Source organism: Callorhinchus milii, unplaced genomic scaffold, assembly GCF_018977255.1.
Source record: "Callorhinchus milii isolate IMCB2004 unplaced genomic scaffold, IMCB_Cmil_1.0 Scaffold17, whole genome shotgun sequence".
NCBI lineage: Eukaryota > Metazoa > Chordata > Chondrichthyes > Chimaeriformes > Callorhinchidae > Callorhinchus > Callorhinchus milii.
In genome coordinates this window covers 14,798,274-14,817,966 of record NW_024704758.1, presented here as the reverse complement: position 1 = coordinate 14,817,966, position 19,693 = coordinate 14,798,274, and the positions used below count along the sequence as shown (strand labels likewise).

At 44.0% G+C, this 19,693-nt stretch overlaps 1 protein-coding gene across 1 annotated transcript in view; it reads right to left on the bottom strand.

The window, feature by feature from the left end:
* Positions 1 to 19,693, bottom strand: part of mpped2a (metallophosphoesterase domain containing 2a) — a 49,412-nt gene that overhangs the window by 15,285 nt on the left and 14,434 nt on the right. The window contains exon 4 of the mRNA XM_042341665.1: positions 13,405 to 13,630. Coding sequence (XP_042197599.1) covers positions 13,405 to 13,630 — 226 coding nt within the window. The remainder of the gene's footprint in view (positions 1 to 13,404; positions 13,631 to 19,693) is intronic.

Below are 19,693 nucleotides of genomic sequence, written 5' to 3'. Positions count from 1 at the left end.
CTCTCTCTCTGTCTCTCTCCCGCTTCCGAACTGAACTTCCACCCACAGAGCACAAAGGAAGGGTTTGAGTGAAAGCTTCGCTGTCTCTGGAAGACTGAGGGCTTTTTGTACTGAGGCTGGCGGCTTGAGCTTCACTTCAGTGCATGCGCGCGACAGATCAGTCATTGTTACAGTGAAATTCAAATCAGCAACAGGAACCTTGGGCTGTGCTCAGGACTTGAAGGCAGGGGGAGAGGGAGGCAGGGGGTGGGGGGTTGGGGGGGTGAGAGGAGAAGCAAGCAAACCGCCAGCGAGATTCCAGCCACCCTTGAGCCGGGACTGAATCTCGGGTGTGGTGTAGCTTCTCCCTCCGCCGCTTCATTGGGAGCAAATGGCTCTTTGGAATGTGTAATATTTATTTTGTTTCTGGTCTAGCGGCAGGATGGGCATGGGAAGGGGGCCAGGAACTGGGACTTGCTCAGTTTGCGGCTCCACTTCATTACCTAAACTGAACCGGTGTGGGGAGGGGGAGGGGGAGGGGGAATTCCCTTGTGTTCTTATCCTCGGGACCCAGTGCCTTCCATTTTTAAACCTTAGGCAAGTTTCCTTACGCCACACGCCACTGTTTATCCAGCAGTAATAATATATAATAATCCTTGCATTTGATATAGCGCTTGTCACGTCTTCTCGACGTCTCAAAGCGCTTCACAGAATAGACTGTAAAGTGAATTGACCGGATATTTGTGGGCGAAACGCGGCAGCCAATTGCGCACAGCAGCGTCCCCACAAACAGTCATGGATTGAAAATGACCAATTTTTTATTTTTGTTTTGTTTTGGAGGGATTATTATTAGGTGTGTGGAGTAAGGAAACTTGCCCAAGGTTTCGCCCTGACCTGCCTGGGATTGAACCCAGGTGTCTCGCTTGCAAGGCGAGTGCTCTCCTACAGTAAGCAGCAAGCCGGTTGTTAGTCGATTGGCGGATCACTTTCCGAGGGTAATAATCCCTTCAAAAAACATGAAGACTGAATTTCCACAATACTGCGCCAATGTAACAATGGGTGGTTAGAAATTTCAAGTCTTAAAATGTTAAATTCCCGATTGGGAATTCCAAGATCTCCCCCTTTCTTTTTATATATAATTTGGGGGCAAATCCTATGATAATGTTTTGGAAAAGGAAAGCAGAGAGGTGGTGGGTGGGGGAGGGAGGAGGAGGAGGAGGAGGTGGAGGAGAATCAAATCAAATCGTCAAGTTAACCAACCTAGGTAAACCAAAGAAAAACAAATCTTGTTCATTTCCTGTTTTATTTCAGGGGCTGAAAGACAGGTTTGAGCCATACAGAGCGAGAGGGGCTCCTCTAGTATTTCTGGTCTCTTTAGCCTGAACACAATGGCAGAGGCAGACAGATTAACTTGCCTTAAAGAGCTACAGCGCAATGTCACTCAGTCACATTCATGCCCAGGGTTACGAACACTGACTGTATAAACACTGGGAGCCCATAACAATGTGGTGATCTGAAAGGCAGGAAGCAAACCACCACTCGACAATAAACACTTTGCAGGGTTCATCGCTGGGAAACAGCAGCTACTGTGCACGGTGAGAAGGATCAAGGGAACAAAATGCTTAAGAGACTTCATCAATTAAATGCCCCCATCACCCTCCCCCCCGCGCCCCCGCCCCCGTTCCCCGCTCCCACTGCCCTCGTCAGAAAAAAATGAGGTTTGATCCTGTCAGATAAAGGTTGGTAAGTAGGATGAAAGCTTCACTGCCACCTTTGCATCACGTGGGAATGAATGGAATGTTTTTTGCGAATATATTTTTGCTCCCCATTCACAAAGCCTCGCTGGTTGGTGCCTGTTTGTCCAGGAGTGTTAGGATTATATTTACAATCACACCGAAATAACCTTGCCCCTGATCCACGTGAGTGCGAGCTGCCCAACACATAATGAGACGTGTTAAGGGAGAATTCAGGTCCTGATCATTCTGTGAGCCAAATGCTATTTTGAACGTGAAGACCTTAATGTGGAACATAGGAACACGAGGAGGCCATTCAGTCCCTCAGGCCTGTTCTGCCATTCTATAAGATCACGGCTGATCTGAACCTCAACTCCAATTACCCGCCTTTGCCCCGTATCCATTGATCCCCCGACCTCACAAACATCTCTCCACCTCAGTCTGGATCCAGCCATAATCCACAGCCTTTTGGGGAGAGAGAGAGAGGGAGAGTGAGAGAGCGAGAGTTTCAGGGAGTTGCAAGGATGAGTGTTTGAGGGAAGAATTGAGGTCTTTGCTGCTTCCAGATCTCAGTTATAAACACTGTGTGGGGGGAGCTTTTGTTTGTCCTTCTGTGAAGCAGCAAATTGGCCGCTGGGAGTCTCAAAGACACAATAGGGCGCTATATCAAATGCAAGGATTATTATTATATTATTTACCAGAGCTGTCAATCTGCCTCTTCGCCTATGCGAGTTCACAGGCACCGCAAGATGACATGTCACTGGCTCAGGTGACAGCTCTCAGCAGACTAACATTGAGGGTGTTCATTAAAAGCAGGTAGTGGATGGCGAGAGCTGTCTACTCTATTCAAATGAGGTGCCAGTTCACTCTTTTACAAACGCTCGAAATCGTGGGCTCGCCTTCGATTTCCCGAGGTACCAAAAATTTTTTTAATATATATATATATAAAAAACATACTTTGGACCACGTTATTTTCATTCGTGAAAGTTAAAAATGTAAAATATTCCCAAACCACAACTACTAAAGTTATAATGATATTAATCCTCGCATTTGATACAGCGCCTTTTCACGACTTCGAGACGTCACAAAGCGCGTCACAGAATATACTGTAAAGTAAGTTGACTGTGTATTTTGTTGGTGAAACGCGGCAGCCAATGGCGCACAGCAGCGTCCCCACAAACAGTCATGGGTTGAGTGACCAAATCATTATTTTAAAAAAAATATATTTTGTGTACATATTCTGAACTTACTCTCCCTGCAGCTTAATTAATACTTTCACCTGCGCACTCTTTGCACGAGTTGAGGCTCCACTTAACAACAACAACTTGCATTTATATAGCATCGGGCGACGTCTCAGAACGCTTAAACTTAAGCTCTTTTTCTCTCAGCCCAACTCCAAAGCCAAAGTCCCTCCAATTTGGGTTGAGATGTAATAGGAGTTGGGAGTCCACCTTGGATGCCACCCCCCTCCTCCACCACCACCACCATCCCCCCAGCCCCCTCCATTACCTATGTCCGTTCCTGTTAGCAACACCAAAGCTCTCTCTTTCACCTGCTCCCAAAGTGCTGCCATTGGGCGAATAACTCGCGATGCAAATGGCTGACTAATTTCCTGCAGGTTGTTTGTCATGGAGCTGCCAGCCACACGTGGTGCCACTGTCATTAATGCCACCGTGCGAGCACCATACCGCTCCAATGACATACAACATGCCAGCAGCTGTCGTCTGTACCGACAGCTGCTGTCAGGCCCAGCAAAGTACCCGAAGCCGGAGAAAATCACCCCATAAAATTAACAGTGTATATTATATATAAGGCCCCGCCACCCTGCAGTGGTCCAGCTGGAGTGAGTGAGGTGCTGGTGCTCCAGTTCTCACTGTTGCCGGGAAGGTAGAGAGAGGAGAGAAATTCAGTCTGTGGATTAACCCAGAAACAGGAGGAGGCCATTCAGCCCCTCGAGCCTGCTCCGCCATTCTATAAGATCATGGCTGATCTGTACCCTCAATTCCTCGCTTTGCCACCCGCCCCATTCACTCAGCTGGTTCCGGCGCTATGTCAAATGCAAGAATTATTATTATTATGATGATTATTTTTTAAATCTAGACCCAGGTGGGATTGTATCTGTTTGGTCCCAAGTTACGAGTGGCCAGTGGGGTAATGTACCGCCTGTCACACCATAGAAAGAGGCACTAAAATCTGCGAGGACATGAAGCAAATTGCAAGAGGGAGAAGATTGAGAGTTGTGATTGGGAGCAGGATGGGGGATCTCCCAGCCGAGCAATGAAAACAAGAAAGGACCCACCAAGTTAATCAGCGTGTCCACGGCGTCTGTAAATGTCACTGTGGAGCTCCGTGAGCAATCTGAGCGTGTGTGAGAGAGAGGTCTCTGGGCTGCAATACAGCAAAATCCCACTCACATTTCCTTTCCGGCACAGCCACACACACTGTCGTGGGATCTATTAAAAATGTCCTTTAAGTAAAATTGCTTCCTAACAAAAACATTAATTTCTTGAACCGAGCCATCTTAATTGCGGGCGGTGTGTGTAAAAGAGAAAAAAAACCTGCTAAGTCTGTAAAGCAGTAATTACAGAAATTCAAGAATGCAAGCAGTTTAAAGGGTAAAGTCCATTACACGGGGATATTTATTGTTCACTGTTGTGGCCAATTAGTTTGCTCTACCTTCTGTACTGTACTGATGATAGCCAATTTGAAGCCTGCTTTGGAGTTTATAAAGCACACGGTCACTGCACTTTACTGCAAAATCCCACGAAGAGCTTCTCGAGATGAAAGGCGCGATATCAGACGTAAAGCATTGTGATTGTGGTTATAACTGGCTGTGTCTGTTCTGGCTTTCATGCTGACAACAGGCCCCGTTGCTCCCCCACTTTGCATGATTCACTCACGTTGCGCTTTGCTGGCATGGGGTGGGCATGGTTTGCGTGTCTCAATGCACCGCTGACCGAGGCTCTGGCAAGTTTTGAGCGAGTAGCTCAACCACGCACACTTCCCATTGCCTGCCCTTCCGAGTCCTGCCGATCAGCCAGACTGGGCTGTGCTGTCATCCAGCAGTGCCCTGGAATACTGCGGACCCGCCTGGCTCAGGAACTGGACTAGAGACGGTCACAGAGGGCTGGCCTGATTCTGACTTTCCGTTGCCAAACATGTCACCTGCTGAACAAATTAATATCTAGGCTATGAAAGGGGATTTGTTGCTTTGACTCTAGAACTCAGAGACAGCCAATGCACAGAGAACGTAAGCCAAATTCAGTGCTCAGACTTCAACAGACTTAACTTTGACCCAACTTTTAACTGTCATGAGCGCTGATGTTTTATGAACACTACAACAACGTCGTAAAACACTGTCATTTAATCGCAAGGTTCAGATGTGTCTGGAAACTATTCAAGCTTTGCTCATATGTCACCTGAACTCTTGAGGTTCAATTACAATCCTATTAATCATCCTTAACTCTCGGTAATTCAATACAATGCATTCCTTTGGTTTACATCTCGAGTTTATTTATCGGCTTAAATAGTCCCAGGATTCTCCTGCGAAAAACACGGAAAAGGCATTGGGTGACTATTAGGGAAGTTTGGGGAAATACCTTTGTGTTTTCGATATTTTTTGACCCCCGTGTCTCCCCAAGCTTCAAGTTCCCAGTTACTTGCTCTCGTCCTTTACCATGTTGAAGACTGTTAAGCTTCAGGAACTGCCCTTTTATCGATCTGAGGTGTTTTCTTGCTTTCACAAAAAAAAACTTTGCGAGGCTCATCAAATTCCAGCCCTGACAGTAAATTGATTTTTAGCACAAAGTGTTCCAAAAAAGACTGATGCTTTCAACACTATTGCCCATCAGGAAGAGATGTTCTGTTTGTCCACTTAACACCTATGGTGCACTGAGGCTAATGTGCTATTATGCACTTGATCCCATCCCTGCACCTCACCACCCTCCATATCTAATATCCCTGTACATCAAGAACATTCCAGCAGAGGACTCCATTCCTAATCTGCATTCCCATTCTCCCAACTGCCCCACCATGTCCCCTCTCCTTAAGGTCAACCGGATGTGGTCAACTGGTATATATATTTTCACCTACATATCGTTCATTCAGTACATATTGTATGTGTCCACAAGTTTTTGTTGGATCACGTTTCCGGGGTAATAATCCCTTCAAAAATCAATAAATAAAAATGAATAATGATAATTTGGTCGCTCAATCCACGACTGTTTGTGGGACAGACGTTGCTGTGCGCAATTGGCTGCCGCGTTTCACCCAAAAAATATACAGCCACTACGCTTTGCAGTGTATTTCTGTGAAGAGCTTTGAGACGTCTCGAAGATGTGATAAGGCCCCATATCAAATGCAAGGATTATTATTATATTATTTTTATAAAAAGCACCAGTTATGTTTGGTGTCCTGAACATATGGAGTTCATGTTTATTCTGCAAGTTTAGGGTTAACAATTGCTTTGACACACTCTTTACAAGGGAAAAGATTGGGTTAAAGGTTGAGATATTTCTGCTCTGTTTTAAGTCTTGTTCCTTTCTTAACTGTCTGACTTTCAGGAAGGAACTGATAAAAATAGGATTACAATGTATTGCAGACACACTGTGTGCGAGGCTCCAGGGCAAAAGCAAGAATTCTTTATTGTGATTGATGCTTGAATAAATACACAATAGAAAGCCCATTTCAACAAAGCCACTGATGAAAAAGGATGCGGGCTTTTATCCCTAGTGTTTCCCAGAGTGCAGCACAATTTTCAATAAACCTCCATAAAGACTCTGTGTTCGCGGCTCAAATGCCTATTTACAAATTCCTCTTTCCACTGTGAGGAGCACCAATCTCGCAGCGAGCATGTTAAACGAATTGGGTGTTTTAAGGACGCCACCAAATGCTTAATCGGACGTGCGTGTGGATCATTCTCAAGAACAGGCATTGATTGGGGCTATTCATTGAGTGTGTTAAGATATTCACCTAACCCCCGCCCACCCTCTGTGCATCACTGAACCTGTATGTTAAGTCTGTGATCATCTCATTCAGTGCACCAGTTGTAGCTTTGGTGATGATAGTCTCGGGCCTTCTGTGACCTCTGTTGAAGAGGGCAATGCATGTGGACGGACACCCGTTTAGGAGATGCTGTGCCACCCTCCGCTCCAGAGTAGAGCTTAACTCAGCCTTTGGGAGGGTTTTTCACACACACTCTCCTGTGTTTAGTCCATTCTAAACTTAGCAAATTCCAATTAGGTGGGTGAAGGCTGAGAATGCAGGAGTTTGCTGAGTCTGGACTGTATCAAACACAAGGCGATATAATTAGTGTTGGCACTTTACGGTTCCTTGTGACCCGGGAGGTCACCTTGCGGGTCAAACCGAGAGAAATAACAGCTTCTGATAAGTCAGGTACAGTCTGGGAAAAAACCATAAACTGCTGTAAACACTTGTAAAGTAAATTCAGAACATACATTACTGCCATTATTTAACTACACAGTACCTTCCTGCCCTATTTAATAGCAACCACTCAAAGCCATACAGTGGGCCAGCCGTTGCTTTAATGCAGCTCCTCAGAACCAAAACAAGTTTGTTAACCCGTTCAGCAGTCGGGTAGAGCTGGGCACAGCTGCCACTGAACTAGAGTTCATGATGTACACTCCTCTATGCCAGAGTGTGGCGGCGTGTTGGGCAAACAGTCCGATTTAGTTTCCACCAAAGTACCACCACAGCAATAACTTCCATTTATATAACGCACTTCACGTAGGATAACGTCTTACAATCATAGGGTCGGATGCCGAGCAAGGGAGGTGGGGTAGTGAGGGTAGGTGTGGTCGATAGAGATAGGTTTTAAGGCAGAGTTTAAACACAGTCTGTGAGGGGTCGGGGCGGGTGAATGGGGAGATAGAGGGAGAGAGTTGAAGGAGGGAGTTCCAAAGATTAGGTGCATTACTGTGAAATACCTTCCACAGTCAAGACATTATGACACCATTAAAAATGATGAATAAGGCATCAACATAGAAGGGTTGCCTTACACTAAAATCTCAACAGATGTTCCCAATGTACTTTACCTACCGCCAGCCAAACTCTCACAGGATTGGGGAAGGGCTGGAATTGGAACCTGGAATTCTGTTGAAATCAAATCAATCTTCGGTATCGAGATGCTAAAACGCCCTGCGCAGGTATTGTGTACGATGACGTAAGGAGATTGTATTTAAACATAGACCGAAGGAGGGAGTCCGGGGATATTAATGGTTATTTTACATTCGACGATTAGAACAATTCAAACAAACCAAACAAGTAACAAGAACTCACACACAGTGCTGCTAAACTACCAGCAGTGCGTAACGCACACTAGCGTGAACTTAAACCCAAACAAGGTTTTTAACCCAAACACTGGCAGTTAGTGCTACATTGGACAGTTCTCAGCCTTTTACGCTGATGTGGGAACAGTTATAACAAAGCGACACCAAATGTGCTATTTTGTTTTCCTAATTAAAAACTGACCTTGCCCTCTACGCCTCTGACTTTAATACGTGCCAAGTGTCAGCAATGATTTCTCGTGATGTAACATGAAGGGCATGGAGTGCGGGGGTAAATTGGAGGGAGTGAAGGTGGAGGGGGGGGTGAGGGTGGAGGGGAATAAACATCCCCACAAAATGCTCAGTGAAGCTGTGGGAGGGGCAATATGTGATGTGATAATTTTCACAGACGACAATCATCTCATCACAACAAATACCTCTTTCCACCCCATTTTAAACAGGAACGATCTTTGGACATACAAAGTTCTGAAACACCGTTGTCAGAAAAGATAAAGGATTATTATTATTATTATTCAGAACTGTGCTGCAGTTATTGATGTAACGTATTGCGCAAACGAGATAGACCAGCGTGGTCATTGCTTTACCACTTGACCGTGGATTGTGCAGTGTAGAGAGTAAATAATACAACAACCAGATTACATTTGTGTAGCATCTTTCATGTTGGAAACCCGGGGGAAACCAGAGACCAGCTTCTCAGGCTGGGGGCTGGGGCCTGGGTGCATTGTGGATAAAATGCAATGGTTGTACAAACGACACTGCCACTTAAACGATTCAAAATCTGGCACCGATTATTCTAACAATTTACACTGCCCATAGAACCCCTTTCTTCCCTGACCTTAAACATCTTCCCAGGTACTGACCAAATGGAATGCTGCACTTTAAACAGTCTGACCTCGTGGCACAAGCTATTTCTAGGATGAGCTGTGATTCCTCGCAGCAAAATAATAATATAATAATAATAATCCTTGCATTTGATACAGCCCCCAATCACGTCTTTTAGACGTCTCAATGCGCTTCACAGGATATACTGTAAAATGGATTGAATGCATATTTTGTGGGCGAAACGCAGCATCCAATTGTGCACAGCAGGGTCCAACTAACAGTCGTGGATTGAGTGACCACATTTTTTTTAAAGGGATTATTATTCCCGGAAAAGCGACCCGCCAATCGACTAACATCCTGGAGGGAAAATAATGCAACAAAGCTGTGATTTTTCATTGCTTTTTCTTTCTCCCCATCCCCCCCCACACCTTTGTCTGTCCGTCCGAATATTTTTTATTTCATTGTTCAGCTTTCCTGAGGCACCAATTAGAGCAAGAAGCAAAGTGGAACTCTCGACCGGTGCCATTGTCACATTTAGCAACCTTTAAAGTGAATGTTCTTTAAGGAATCACAGTCAGTCAGGCAGACAGTTACCGCTTCACACCCTGCCCTCTGCGTGCAAGAGCAAACGAACAGCCAATCCATCACCCTGGCTCTCACTAACTGCAGCTCGGCTATTAAATACCCCTTTCGAATATCAAGATGTTTCCAAACCCACAAAGCCACACTGCAACCATTCCTCGGTGTTCGTAAGAATTTGCTGGCGAAAGAAGACCGAAGTCCATCTAGTTTGCCTTCCCCCATCCTGGCAGTCGCTTGACATGTCGCGTCCCAGATTATATACGGTATTATTCCAGACATTATTTTCTCGCAGAAATCTATCTGCTTTGTTCTTGAAACAAACAACATTTTCTGCTTCTACTGTCTGTCTCCTGGATTTTCCGAATACAGTTATTTTACCCAAATACTAATCTCGAACCGAGATTGCCAGCGCCAGAGACGAGAGAAGCGTAAGCCACGTTGGGCACAGTGGACGGCGGGTTTATGTGATCTGACAGTCTGGCGCCGATAGGTTCAATACCCATGTGTGCTGTGCTATTTATTGAAATCAGCTGTCAGACCAGTAACCCAACAGAGGTTTGTACAGCATGGATCGTTCAGTGGCCAGTCCTATTTGACTTGCAGTGCGCTATTTGTTTGTTCATATTTCGATGTCCACAAACAAGTCAGTCAAGGTTTTAGAGCTAAAACATTGATATGCTGAATCCCTTGTGACACAAAAGGGCTGAAGGCCCCCTTCCTCAGCGGTCATGGGGATTTGTCTCATTCACATCGGCCTGAAGGTTCGTTCGTTCGGATTCACTTTCCCTTTTTGGGAATGACATTTTATTAAAGCTTCCCATAGCAGTTAATGAGCCACAGCCATGTGGCCCCATCAGAGTCAAATGCTGTGCCAGACTCCTGTAAGCTGTGAAGAGTTTCTGAAGCAGTTGATCTAGTTTGATGAATGCGTTGGGCGACTCAGTCAAAATGGGTCATGGATTGCTGTCCACAAGAGGTCTTACCTACTTACACAAGAGTAAAATGTATAGAAAGAGCTAGCAAGAGAGAAAGAGAGAGAGAGACACACACACACATGCACGCACACACACGCACACACTGAAAGGGATTCACTTGGATACATTTTCCAAGACTGATTTCCAGTTAATACGTGACTTCTCTCAAGGAAGAAAAACATGCTGCATCTTCCTATCAAATAAATAATCCTTGCATTTGACTCAGAGCCTTTTACGTTGAGGGGATGTCTCAAAGCCCTTCACAGGATTTTATTGTAGAGTGTAGTGACTGTGTATTTTTTAGGCGAAGCCAATTTTACACACAGCAACATCCCTACTGTCCCGTTCCTTTATGTTGGAGAATTTGAAATTGAGGTGACTGTCCTGCAAAAAGCGAAGTGAGGCTTTGACAAAAGAAATAAAACATTTGGCTCTTAATTACCAGCACATTAGAAACGAGGGTTGATTGAGGCTCGTGGTTTACAGTTTGACAGATGCCGTGCTGTAGCTCTGTGGGTTCAATACCACCCTCCTCTGTGAAGCGGCTTTGTAAAAAAAAAATCAATTATTAAATCACAAAAAAATGTCAAAAGGTGAACTCCAGTCCTGTTAAGTACAGAAGATCTGCCAAAGCTGCCTAGTCTCAGCACCTCCAGGAGTTAAACTCAAATCGATTCAGCCCTTATTCATACTGTACCTGCCAGAGAGTTTTCATGCAGGATCAAAAAAAAAAGGGTCTCCGATGTTACTAATGTAAATAAACATGAGCCAAGCCGGTCCTGGCCTCTGCTCTCCTCGTACGTGACTAGATATTACTGTAATGCAGCACTGGTATTGAATTACATAATTACACTGGCTGACAGCCACACTAAAGCTAATAGTAATTGCACGTCTCAGTGAATAAACCAAGTCCTGACATATTGAGGTCACCAAACAGAGCAGGCACTGCCAGAATATGTTTCTGGGCTCGAGATGAATGTGAAGGTGCACAGGTACTTAGGCTTTCAGGAAACAGCTTCCAATATTTAACAAACACAGGTTGGCGTTGGTCACATATAACATCTGCAACCTCCCTCTGCTTTGCCACAAGATTGCTATAAGAATAAGAATAATAATCCCTTCAAAAAAATAAATAAATAATAATTTGGTCACTCAATCCACCACTGTTTGTGGGCCACTCACTGCTGTGCGCAATTGGCTGCTGTGTTTCATCCACAAAATATACAGTCGATTCACTTTACAGTATATTCTGCGAAACACTTTGAGACGTCTCGAAGATGTGATAAGGCGCTGTATCAGATGCCAGGATTATCATTTTGTTGATCAAGATTGATTTTCTTTCAGTCCTTTTTAATATTCAATAACTTGTAATGATAGAAAATGCACTGGAATGACATCCAATCACAAACCTACTTGGTTTTTCTACCTTAAACAAATCAGCTGAAAAAAAACACTGTGATCCTTTTCCCTCTCGAGCTCGATTTGTTTCTTAAACGGTTGCGCAAACTTTCTCACCACCTCTGCTCTGCGTTAAAGAACCTAAGGGAATGGGCTAACAGTCTTCAAGTCAAGAATTACCAGAAGTGCCTCTCGGGAATGATCAAAAGTCATCTTGTTCGCAAAACCAAACAGGCTGAAATGTTGGCTACCGCTTTTTGTACACATTGTCCGTTGAGTAAAGTTTTCTGAGAAATCTTATTATTGACCAGTTCGTCCCAATTTCTTAGATGGGCTTCACAAACAATTGCGTTGTAATTAAGTGGAGTTCTGATTTGCGAAACCTCTCTCTTTTTCTCTCTCTCTCTCTCTCTGACAAAGTTAGACAGCCGCTCTGACACAATAGACTGCCAGGAGATTTCCGATGATTTTGTGCGAAAGTAAAGCTTTCCCTAGGATGTAGTCCGGTTGTCAAATGACAGTTAAATCTACACCTCAGTACAAATGGGCGCACGGAAATATTCACCTCTTTTCACAAACCTTTATCACGTTTCTTGGTTAAAATACTCTTCTGCAAACAACTTGGGTAAACCTTTAGTCATTAAATCGCTTCTCATCATCATCATCGTAATCATCATAATAATAATAATCCTTGCATTCTGGTGTATCGGAAAATGTATTTTCTCTCTCCCCTGTCTATCTAGGATCACAGGCAGAGGAATGATAACGTTTACTGCTATGCCCGAATTATTGTCGATCTTAACCCGCTACAGATGTCCAGATTCCATTGTAATTTACCTTATTCCCAGGAATGTTTTACCGAGTTTGTTCACCCGATCTTTTGATATTGCTGCGTATCTGAACCATTTCACCTAACCGTTTCAAAGCTCTGCATTTTTATCAAAGTATATTGTTGTCTCTACACAAAACATTCAGTAACTCCACTTTACAGTGATGCTTTGGGATGTCCTCCTGACGTGAAAGACACTTTATCAATTACATTTGTACAGCGCCTTTCATGTCGGGAAGACGTCCCAACCAGTGATTTGAACCCAACACTCTGGACGCTGGTAGGTAATAAACAATTGCCTATATAAGGTGTCACTTTTAAAGTCCTCACCTGGTGTAGAAGTGACTACAAGGCACTGGGTTTCGATTTACAACTTGACTTTGGAGAGTTGCGGGACTATGCATTTGCGTTTTTCAAAGGGCCGATGCAAACCTTGAGTTACTTGGTTACTTTGGTTCCTTCTAAATGGTTCTGGCCAGAATTGGGGCCATAACCAGAGTCATGACAGCTCTTTACCTGGAATTTGTCAAAGTTGAACAGGCTGGCCTGGGGGCTCAGTGGTTATTGGGGACATTGTTTGCAAAATTCATTGAACAAAACCTGCAAGGAGCAAGCAAGCAATGTGTTGGAAAACGGTGCTACGTATAAATACTCCCGAGCTTCCTGGAGTTCAGTCGAGTTAATGCAAGTACATGTTACACACAGCTACGAGAGTCCAGTTTAAAATATAAGTAGATTCACATATTGCAAATTCTGTTAAAAGAAACATTGTGTAAACTCACCAGGGCGTGCCGTATATCCGAAATCCTTTCACCGTCACCTCGGAGTCTTGCAGGTATATGCAATTGGCCAGGAGTGATTGAACATTGTCAAAGTCCTCTGGCTTCAACTTGGAGACGGATGGAAAGCGGTAGTAGTCCTGCTTAACTAGATCCGCAATGAAGTCCTTATCAAACGTCAGCTCATGGTTTCCAGCGATGACTATTTTATATTCATAGGGAAGGTTTCCTGCAATTGCAATTGAAGCGCTTAATTATAACCTTCTTCCCCTTGTTAAAATACGCTCAGAGAATATGCAAAGGGCAGAGAGGAGGTTTAGAGAAACGCTTTCTCTCTGACAAAACAATTGCCGCAACAATAACATCGCTATAACAAAGGTTTCCATTTAGCACTGTTAATCTTGTTTAATTATTTCCTCAATTATTCAATTTCCCTTCTACAGGAAAGCAACAGGGGAAAAACAGGAACAGGAGGCCATTCAGCCACTCGAGTCTATTCCACCAGTTTATTAGATTTGTGTAGATTATTTAATCCCAATGCTTTTTGCCATAACCTCAAAAACCCAGGTATCTGTTCATCTCTCTTTTAAACATCTTCTTATTGTTATTGATTCTACAGTGTTTCTAAGGTAAAGCATCTCACATCTTCACCAAAGCTCTTTGTGAAGAAATGCTCCCTAACCTCAGTTCTAACGATCTTGCTAAGACACGGCCACCTTGAAATGGATCTCTCTCTCTCTCATCTCCAGGCTTTTCCCTGGACTTTGCCAGAAATAGATCTAGAATTGACGAGAGGCCACTCAGCCCCTCGAGCCTGTCCTGCCATTCTATAAGATCATGGCTGATCTGTACCTCAACTCCAATTACTCGCCTTTACCCTATAATCCTTGAAACCTGGACCTAATAAATATCTATCCACCTCAGTCTTGAAAATGTGATTGGATCCAGGCATAATCCACAGCCTTTTGGGGGAGGGGGAGTTCCAGATTTCTCGTTTGATGTCACCAGACGCCAATGACACAAAGTCAGATCCATGAGGACATGGTCATACAATACATTTTAAATTGTACATTTTTAATTGATCAAATGAGAATAGGAATAAAGAAAAAGCCTTGCATTTGATACACGTCGGAAGGATATCTCAAATAGCTGGTTGGGTACCCGATTAGTTTGTTGGTTTAGTTATTTATTTGTTTGTTTGTTTGTTTGGTCAGTCAGTCTTGAAATGGTTAAGTACGCAGTGTCAGAGAAGCCTCTGGGCATGAGTAGGTGGAGTTTTATTCACTGAGCCAAAGCCGGTACAACACCCTGTCTTTCCCAAGATCAACAAACCAAACGGTCTGGTTTCCAGAGCAGTAACCATGTCAGCCTGCACTGACAGACATCAGGTGAGTCAAGCATGTTCCTCAGCCCTGCGGTAAGTCATTATTAGTGCAAGGAATAGTAAGATTTACACAGCCTCTTCCTCTCTGGTTTCCGGGATGGGTGGGGGGTAGGCAAAGTAACATAACAGAGCGTACAGAATCTGCCAAAGTCTTTTAACTCCTTTGAATTTGGAAGCTGTCTTATCGAGAGACTCTTTTTTTCTTCTAAGAACTACAGATAACAGACTTCAAAGTTAAAACTGAATCCAGAAATTTGTCAAATTCTGCAAACTCCGAATTGCTGCGTTTAAATAGACTGAACGAGAGGGGAGGTGGAGGTGGATTGGACAAGATACCTCAACTGGGAGGGGGAAGGTTGAGGGAAAGTGTCTTTGGGAAGCAATGCATTACTCAGAGCCATTTGTTAAACACGTGAGTGAGTCAACTCAACACAGGCAGCAGATAGAGGACATAGTTCAAGGTGTCTCACCCCACTTCTTTGCCCCCCACCCCTCCTCCCCACCACCTCTCCCAATAGCCCGGGAAAAAAAACACACGTAGAATCTTCATTAAGAATTGGTGGCTTCTCTATATTATAAAAAAAATACAGGAAGCTTTAAATAAAAATCAGTGGTTGCACTCCCAGATCTGCAGATTAGTTCTTTGTTTTCTATGTCATTTCAATTCTAGACAACAGCACAAATCCTTAACTACAGCTCTCTCTCTCTGCCTCAGTGCAATTATTAAGGTTAAAAAATGTCTAATTTGTGCTGCCCAGGGCACAAAGTACAACGCAACTGTATTCATACACACACTTTGATTTATTGTTCCTGCCTTTGCTGTGAACACCCACATTTCAGACACTCTCTTCATCACCTCCCTCCCCCTCCCCCCCACCGTCCCCGAGTTCACAGGCTGACATTCTGGCAGCCTCAAATTCTCTTTCAACATTTTATTTTGAATTAAATTATTGGGTGGGGGGGATATCATGTAAATGAATCAGGAGGCAGAGAAAATGAAAGTCGGAAAGCTGAACCGAAACACTTTTCTGAATCATTGGTCAAGGGAATTCTCAGGCTTGGAGCCAGTATATTACCAAACAAACTAACACAATCTAAAGGCTTGGTTGGACCCGTTTCATTACATAGGTCCATCACTTGAAGCAAATAATTTTTTCCTCTTGCAATCACACTGCAGTGCAATAAGTGACAAATCAGGAACTATTCATAACCCGAATCAATTATTTTTAGATGGGGGGGGGGGGGAAAGCAAGAGAATAAGCGTTTCGGCTTAAGCCGCGTGGGATTGATTGCATCACGTGGGACGGAGGCAAAAATGGAACCAAACAGTGTTACTTACACATTGGGAAAGCGTTTCATTAACATGAGAGTCACAGAGCCCGTGACGTGGATCAGAACTGAACACAGAAGCTGTGGCAAATATTCCAGAGTGCTTACATGGGGGTTAATGAATGCTACGAAATAGCTTAGAGTTAGAGATAAGGTATACATTGGAGTGATGTTATACAGTGAACAGAATCCCTGCAGGTGGTATGATAATGAATAATCTATTTCCTGGACAAATTACATGCAGAATAACTGAGAGATTGAATTGTGTAAAGATTGGTGGTTGCGTGAAGGAGATGAGCAATTTTGTGGGGAAGTGGCACAGATGCCTGAGAATGACGACGTAGGGAACAATGGGTACTCACTCTGGGGCGATAACATGGGAATCGCCAATACTAAATAACTCTTCCATTTGATGTAGTGTCAAAGGGCTTTGCAACGTTTACCGTGAAGAGAAGTGACTGGATTCTGTAGGGCAGCACATCAGCCAATTTGCGCACAGCAATGTCTCACAAACAGCCACAAAGTGATTGACCGATTTCACTACCCTATTTGTAGTGTGCTGCGCACATTTGGTAACTAAGCTGTCAAAAGTAATCAGGAACACAATATGCAGTGCTTCCCATGTGGGTGACATATCCCATCACCACTTACAGCCCTGCCTTCCTTTTACCCTTTCACCCAAGTTATTCCAAGTCATTCTCCTCTGCAACACTGACCAGATCGCATTTAAGTAAACGTTCGACTTTATAGTTTAAAAAGAATGACAAGCTCCTAAAAGGGAGTTTAAGGGAGTTGTTCGACCTTACGGTTCTGTCGCAAGTTCATAAAAAAAAGCACACTTGAGCTTTGCTCTCAAAGTTTAAGACATCATCAGAGCTGCTTGACCGAATTACTGCCAGCAATGTGCATGGTCTGTCAGAAATAGATCCAACTGACGTGGCTGGGATTTTACTCAAAGATCATCTCATGCTGAGGTTTCCTCTGGTAAACTATAGCTGATTGAAGTGCTGTGTTTAGATTGAAGGCTCCACATGAACAAACGAGAACTTGTTCAATCATCAAGCCCAAGCCAAATGCTACCTTTACTATTTTCCAGGCATGCGATTCACTTAAAACATCCTGTTTCAATTTCAGACACTGTCAACACGATATTTTGTTCCAACGGAGTGAATGAAACTCCGAGCTTTCTGAAGCCAAGCCACACAGAACGAGAGGGTTCCACATTCAATCTCTGGTCTGTGTTGCCCCTCGGTTGTGGGAGGGAGGGAGGGAGGGTGGTGGGGGACGTTATTTGTTAGAAATAATAATAATCTTTGCATTTGATATAGCGCTTTTCACGGCTTCTAGACGTCTCAAAGCGCTTCACAGAATAGATTGTAAAGTGAATTGACTGTATATTTGTGGGCAAAACCCGGCAGCCAATTGTGCACAGCAGTGTCCCACAAACAGTCGTGGATTGAAGTGACCAATTTTTTTTTTTTCTTGAGGGATTATTATCAGGCGTGTGGAGTAAGGAAACTTGCCCAAGGTTTTGCCGTGACCTGCCGGGAATCGAATCCAGGTCTCTCGCTTGCAAGACGAGTGCTCTAACCACTGAGCTACAGGACTTCACGCATGCATATAGCGTTAGGTGAGGACAGGATAACAACAACTTGCATTTATAGAGCGCCCTTTGTGTAGGGTAGCGTCCCGTATCTGAGGTTCGATCACAGATAAGATTGGCCTCTCAGTTGAACATCCTACACCTTCACTGTCTAGACTTCACAAGCAGTGCACCTTATTCTTGGTTTATTCTCCTCCAGCCACAAGCATGTGGGAAAAAAAACCTCACAGGCCCACCAGGAGAAGGGACAAGTGAGGTATTGTCATCAATGTAGCCTGTCGCTTGCGCGTGTCACTGTGGTGACCTGGTATTTCAGGGCCTTGAGAACTTGCGTCCAGGAGACGAGTCCTCACCCAGTCACAGCCCATTCTACTTGTGCCCGTTCCATACACTCTATCCCGGCAGCGCTGAGCCTGTGGCCAACAACGGTAGCTGCTGCCGGGAATCCATCCGAGGTCCTGCTAAATACAGCGGTGCAGGCAAAGGAGTTCCAGGGCCACATTTCTCTTCAGATTATAAATAAGTGCAGCCAGGAGAAAACAATGAACACTGGGACCTACTGAGATCAATCCAATGTGAATCACCTGCAGCAGCAAATGGAGTGATGTGTGTATGTATATATATATTATAATTTTGTGTGGAACAAAATTTTTTAAAACTGTTGCAATTAAAAAAGACGGCATTGTTTATGCGAGTGCAATCCAGTGGTTATTATTCGGGGCAAATAGAATCGCGCATTGACATATTTAATAGCGATGTTCGACGGCCCTAAAATTTACCCTGGACATTCCACTCCGAGTGCAGGAAATGTAATTTATTTGCAATAATTTCATTGCAGTGATTTTTTTTCCCCACCTCTCCCTGTTCAATACACGGTAAGCTGATTTTAAACCATCCGTTTGTTTTCGATTAGTGAAAAAGCACCACATAAATTGATCAGTGAATCACACAGGGGATAACTCCAGAATTTTAACACGACGAGATAGTTTTTCCTTATTAGATTTTTAGTGGATTATGTCAATTATATTGTGGTTTTCAGGCTGCAACACCACCTTCAAAAAAGCAGTTACGATTATGGTTTGTTTATTCAGGGAAAGTATTGTAGGTTTTTAATATTGTTTGAACTTGAGTGGCTTGCTATGAAGCTTTGTCTGATGCTCCCCCCCCCCCACCCCGATATCACTGACCACCTCCTTATAAGCCCCTTTTCCGCCTGCCCGAATCTGAATGACCTGCAAGATGGTTTGCACAGATGTTACCAAATTATTCGGACAAGTTCTCTCGAGAATAAGGTTCAGTTGGGTTTGAGCTAATAATTGGGCCACTGCAGATGGATTAATGGACCTTTGAAGAAGCTCTCATTCAGTGCAGCAGATGCTGCAATGACCTTTTTGCATTTTTCCTTGGCAATGTGACCAAACCCTGGCTTTATAGATCTTTGCATCTCACACACCAGGACCTTGAAGAACATGCTGCGATGCGGTACATTGGCAGAAGGTTTTTGAGCTGCTAACTGCAATCAAGGCTGTGCCTCTATTGAGAAGGCTTCTATCCTGTTTACCAAAGGCTTTGTCTGTCCCTTGTCCACTGTGAGCCAACACGTGGAGTCCTGTAGCTTAGTGGTTAAAGCATTCGCCTCGCAAGTGAGAGGACCTGGGTTTGATTCCCGGGCAGGGCGAAATGTTGGCAAGTTTCCTTACTCCACTCGCCTCTGTTTATTTAGCAGTAAGTAGGAACCTGATTGTTAGTTTCCAGCGCCTTGTGACGGCCTCCCAACGTGAAAGGCGCTATACAAATGTAATCTTGTTGTTGTTGTTGGTCGATTAGTGGATCACTTTTCTGGGGGTAATAATCCCTTCAAAAAATATTTTTAAAAAATGACAATAATTTGCTCACTCAATCCACGGCTGTTTGTGGGACGCTGCTGTGCGCAATTGGCTGCCGCGTTTTGCCCACAAACTATACAGTCAATTCCC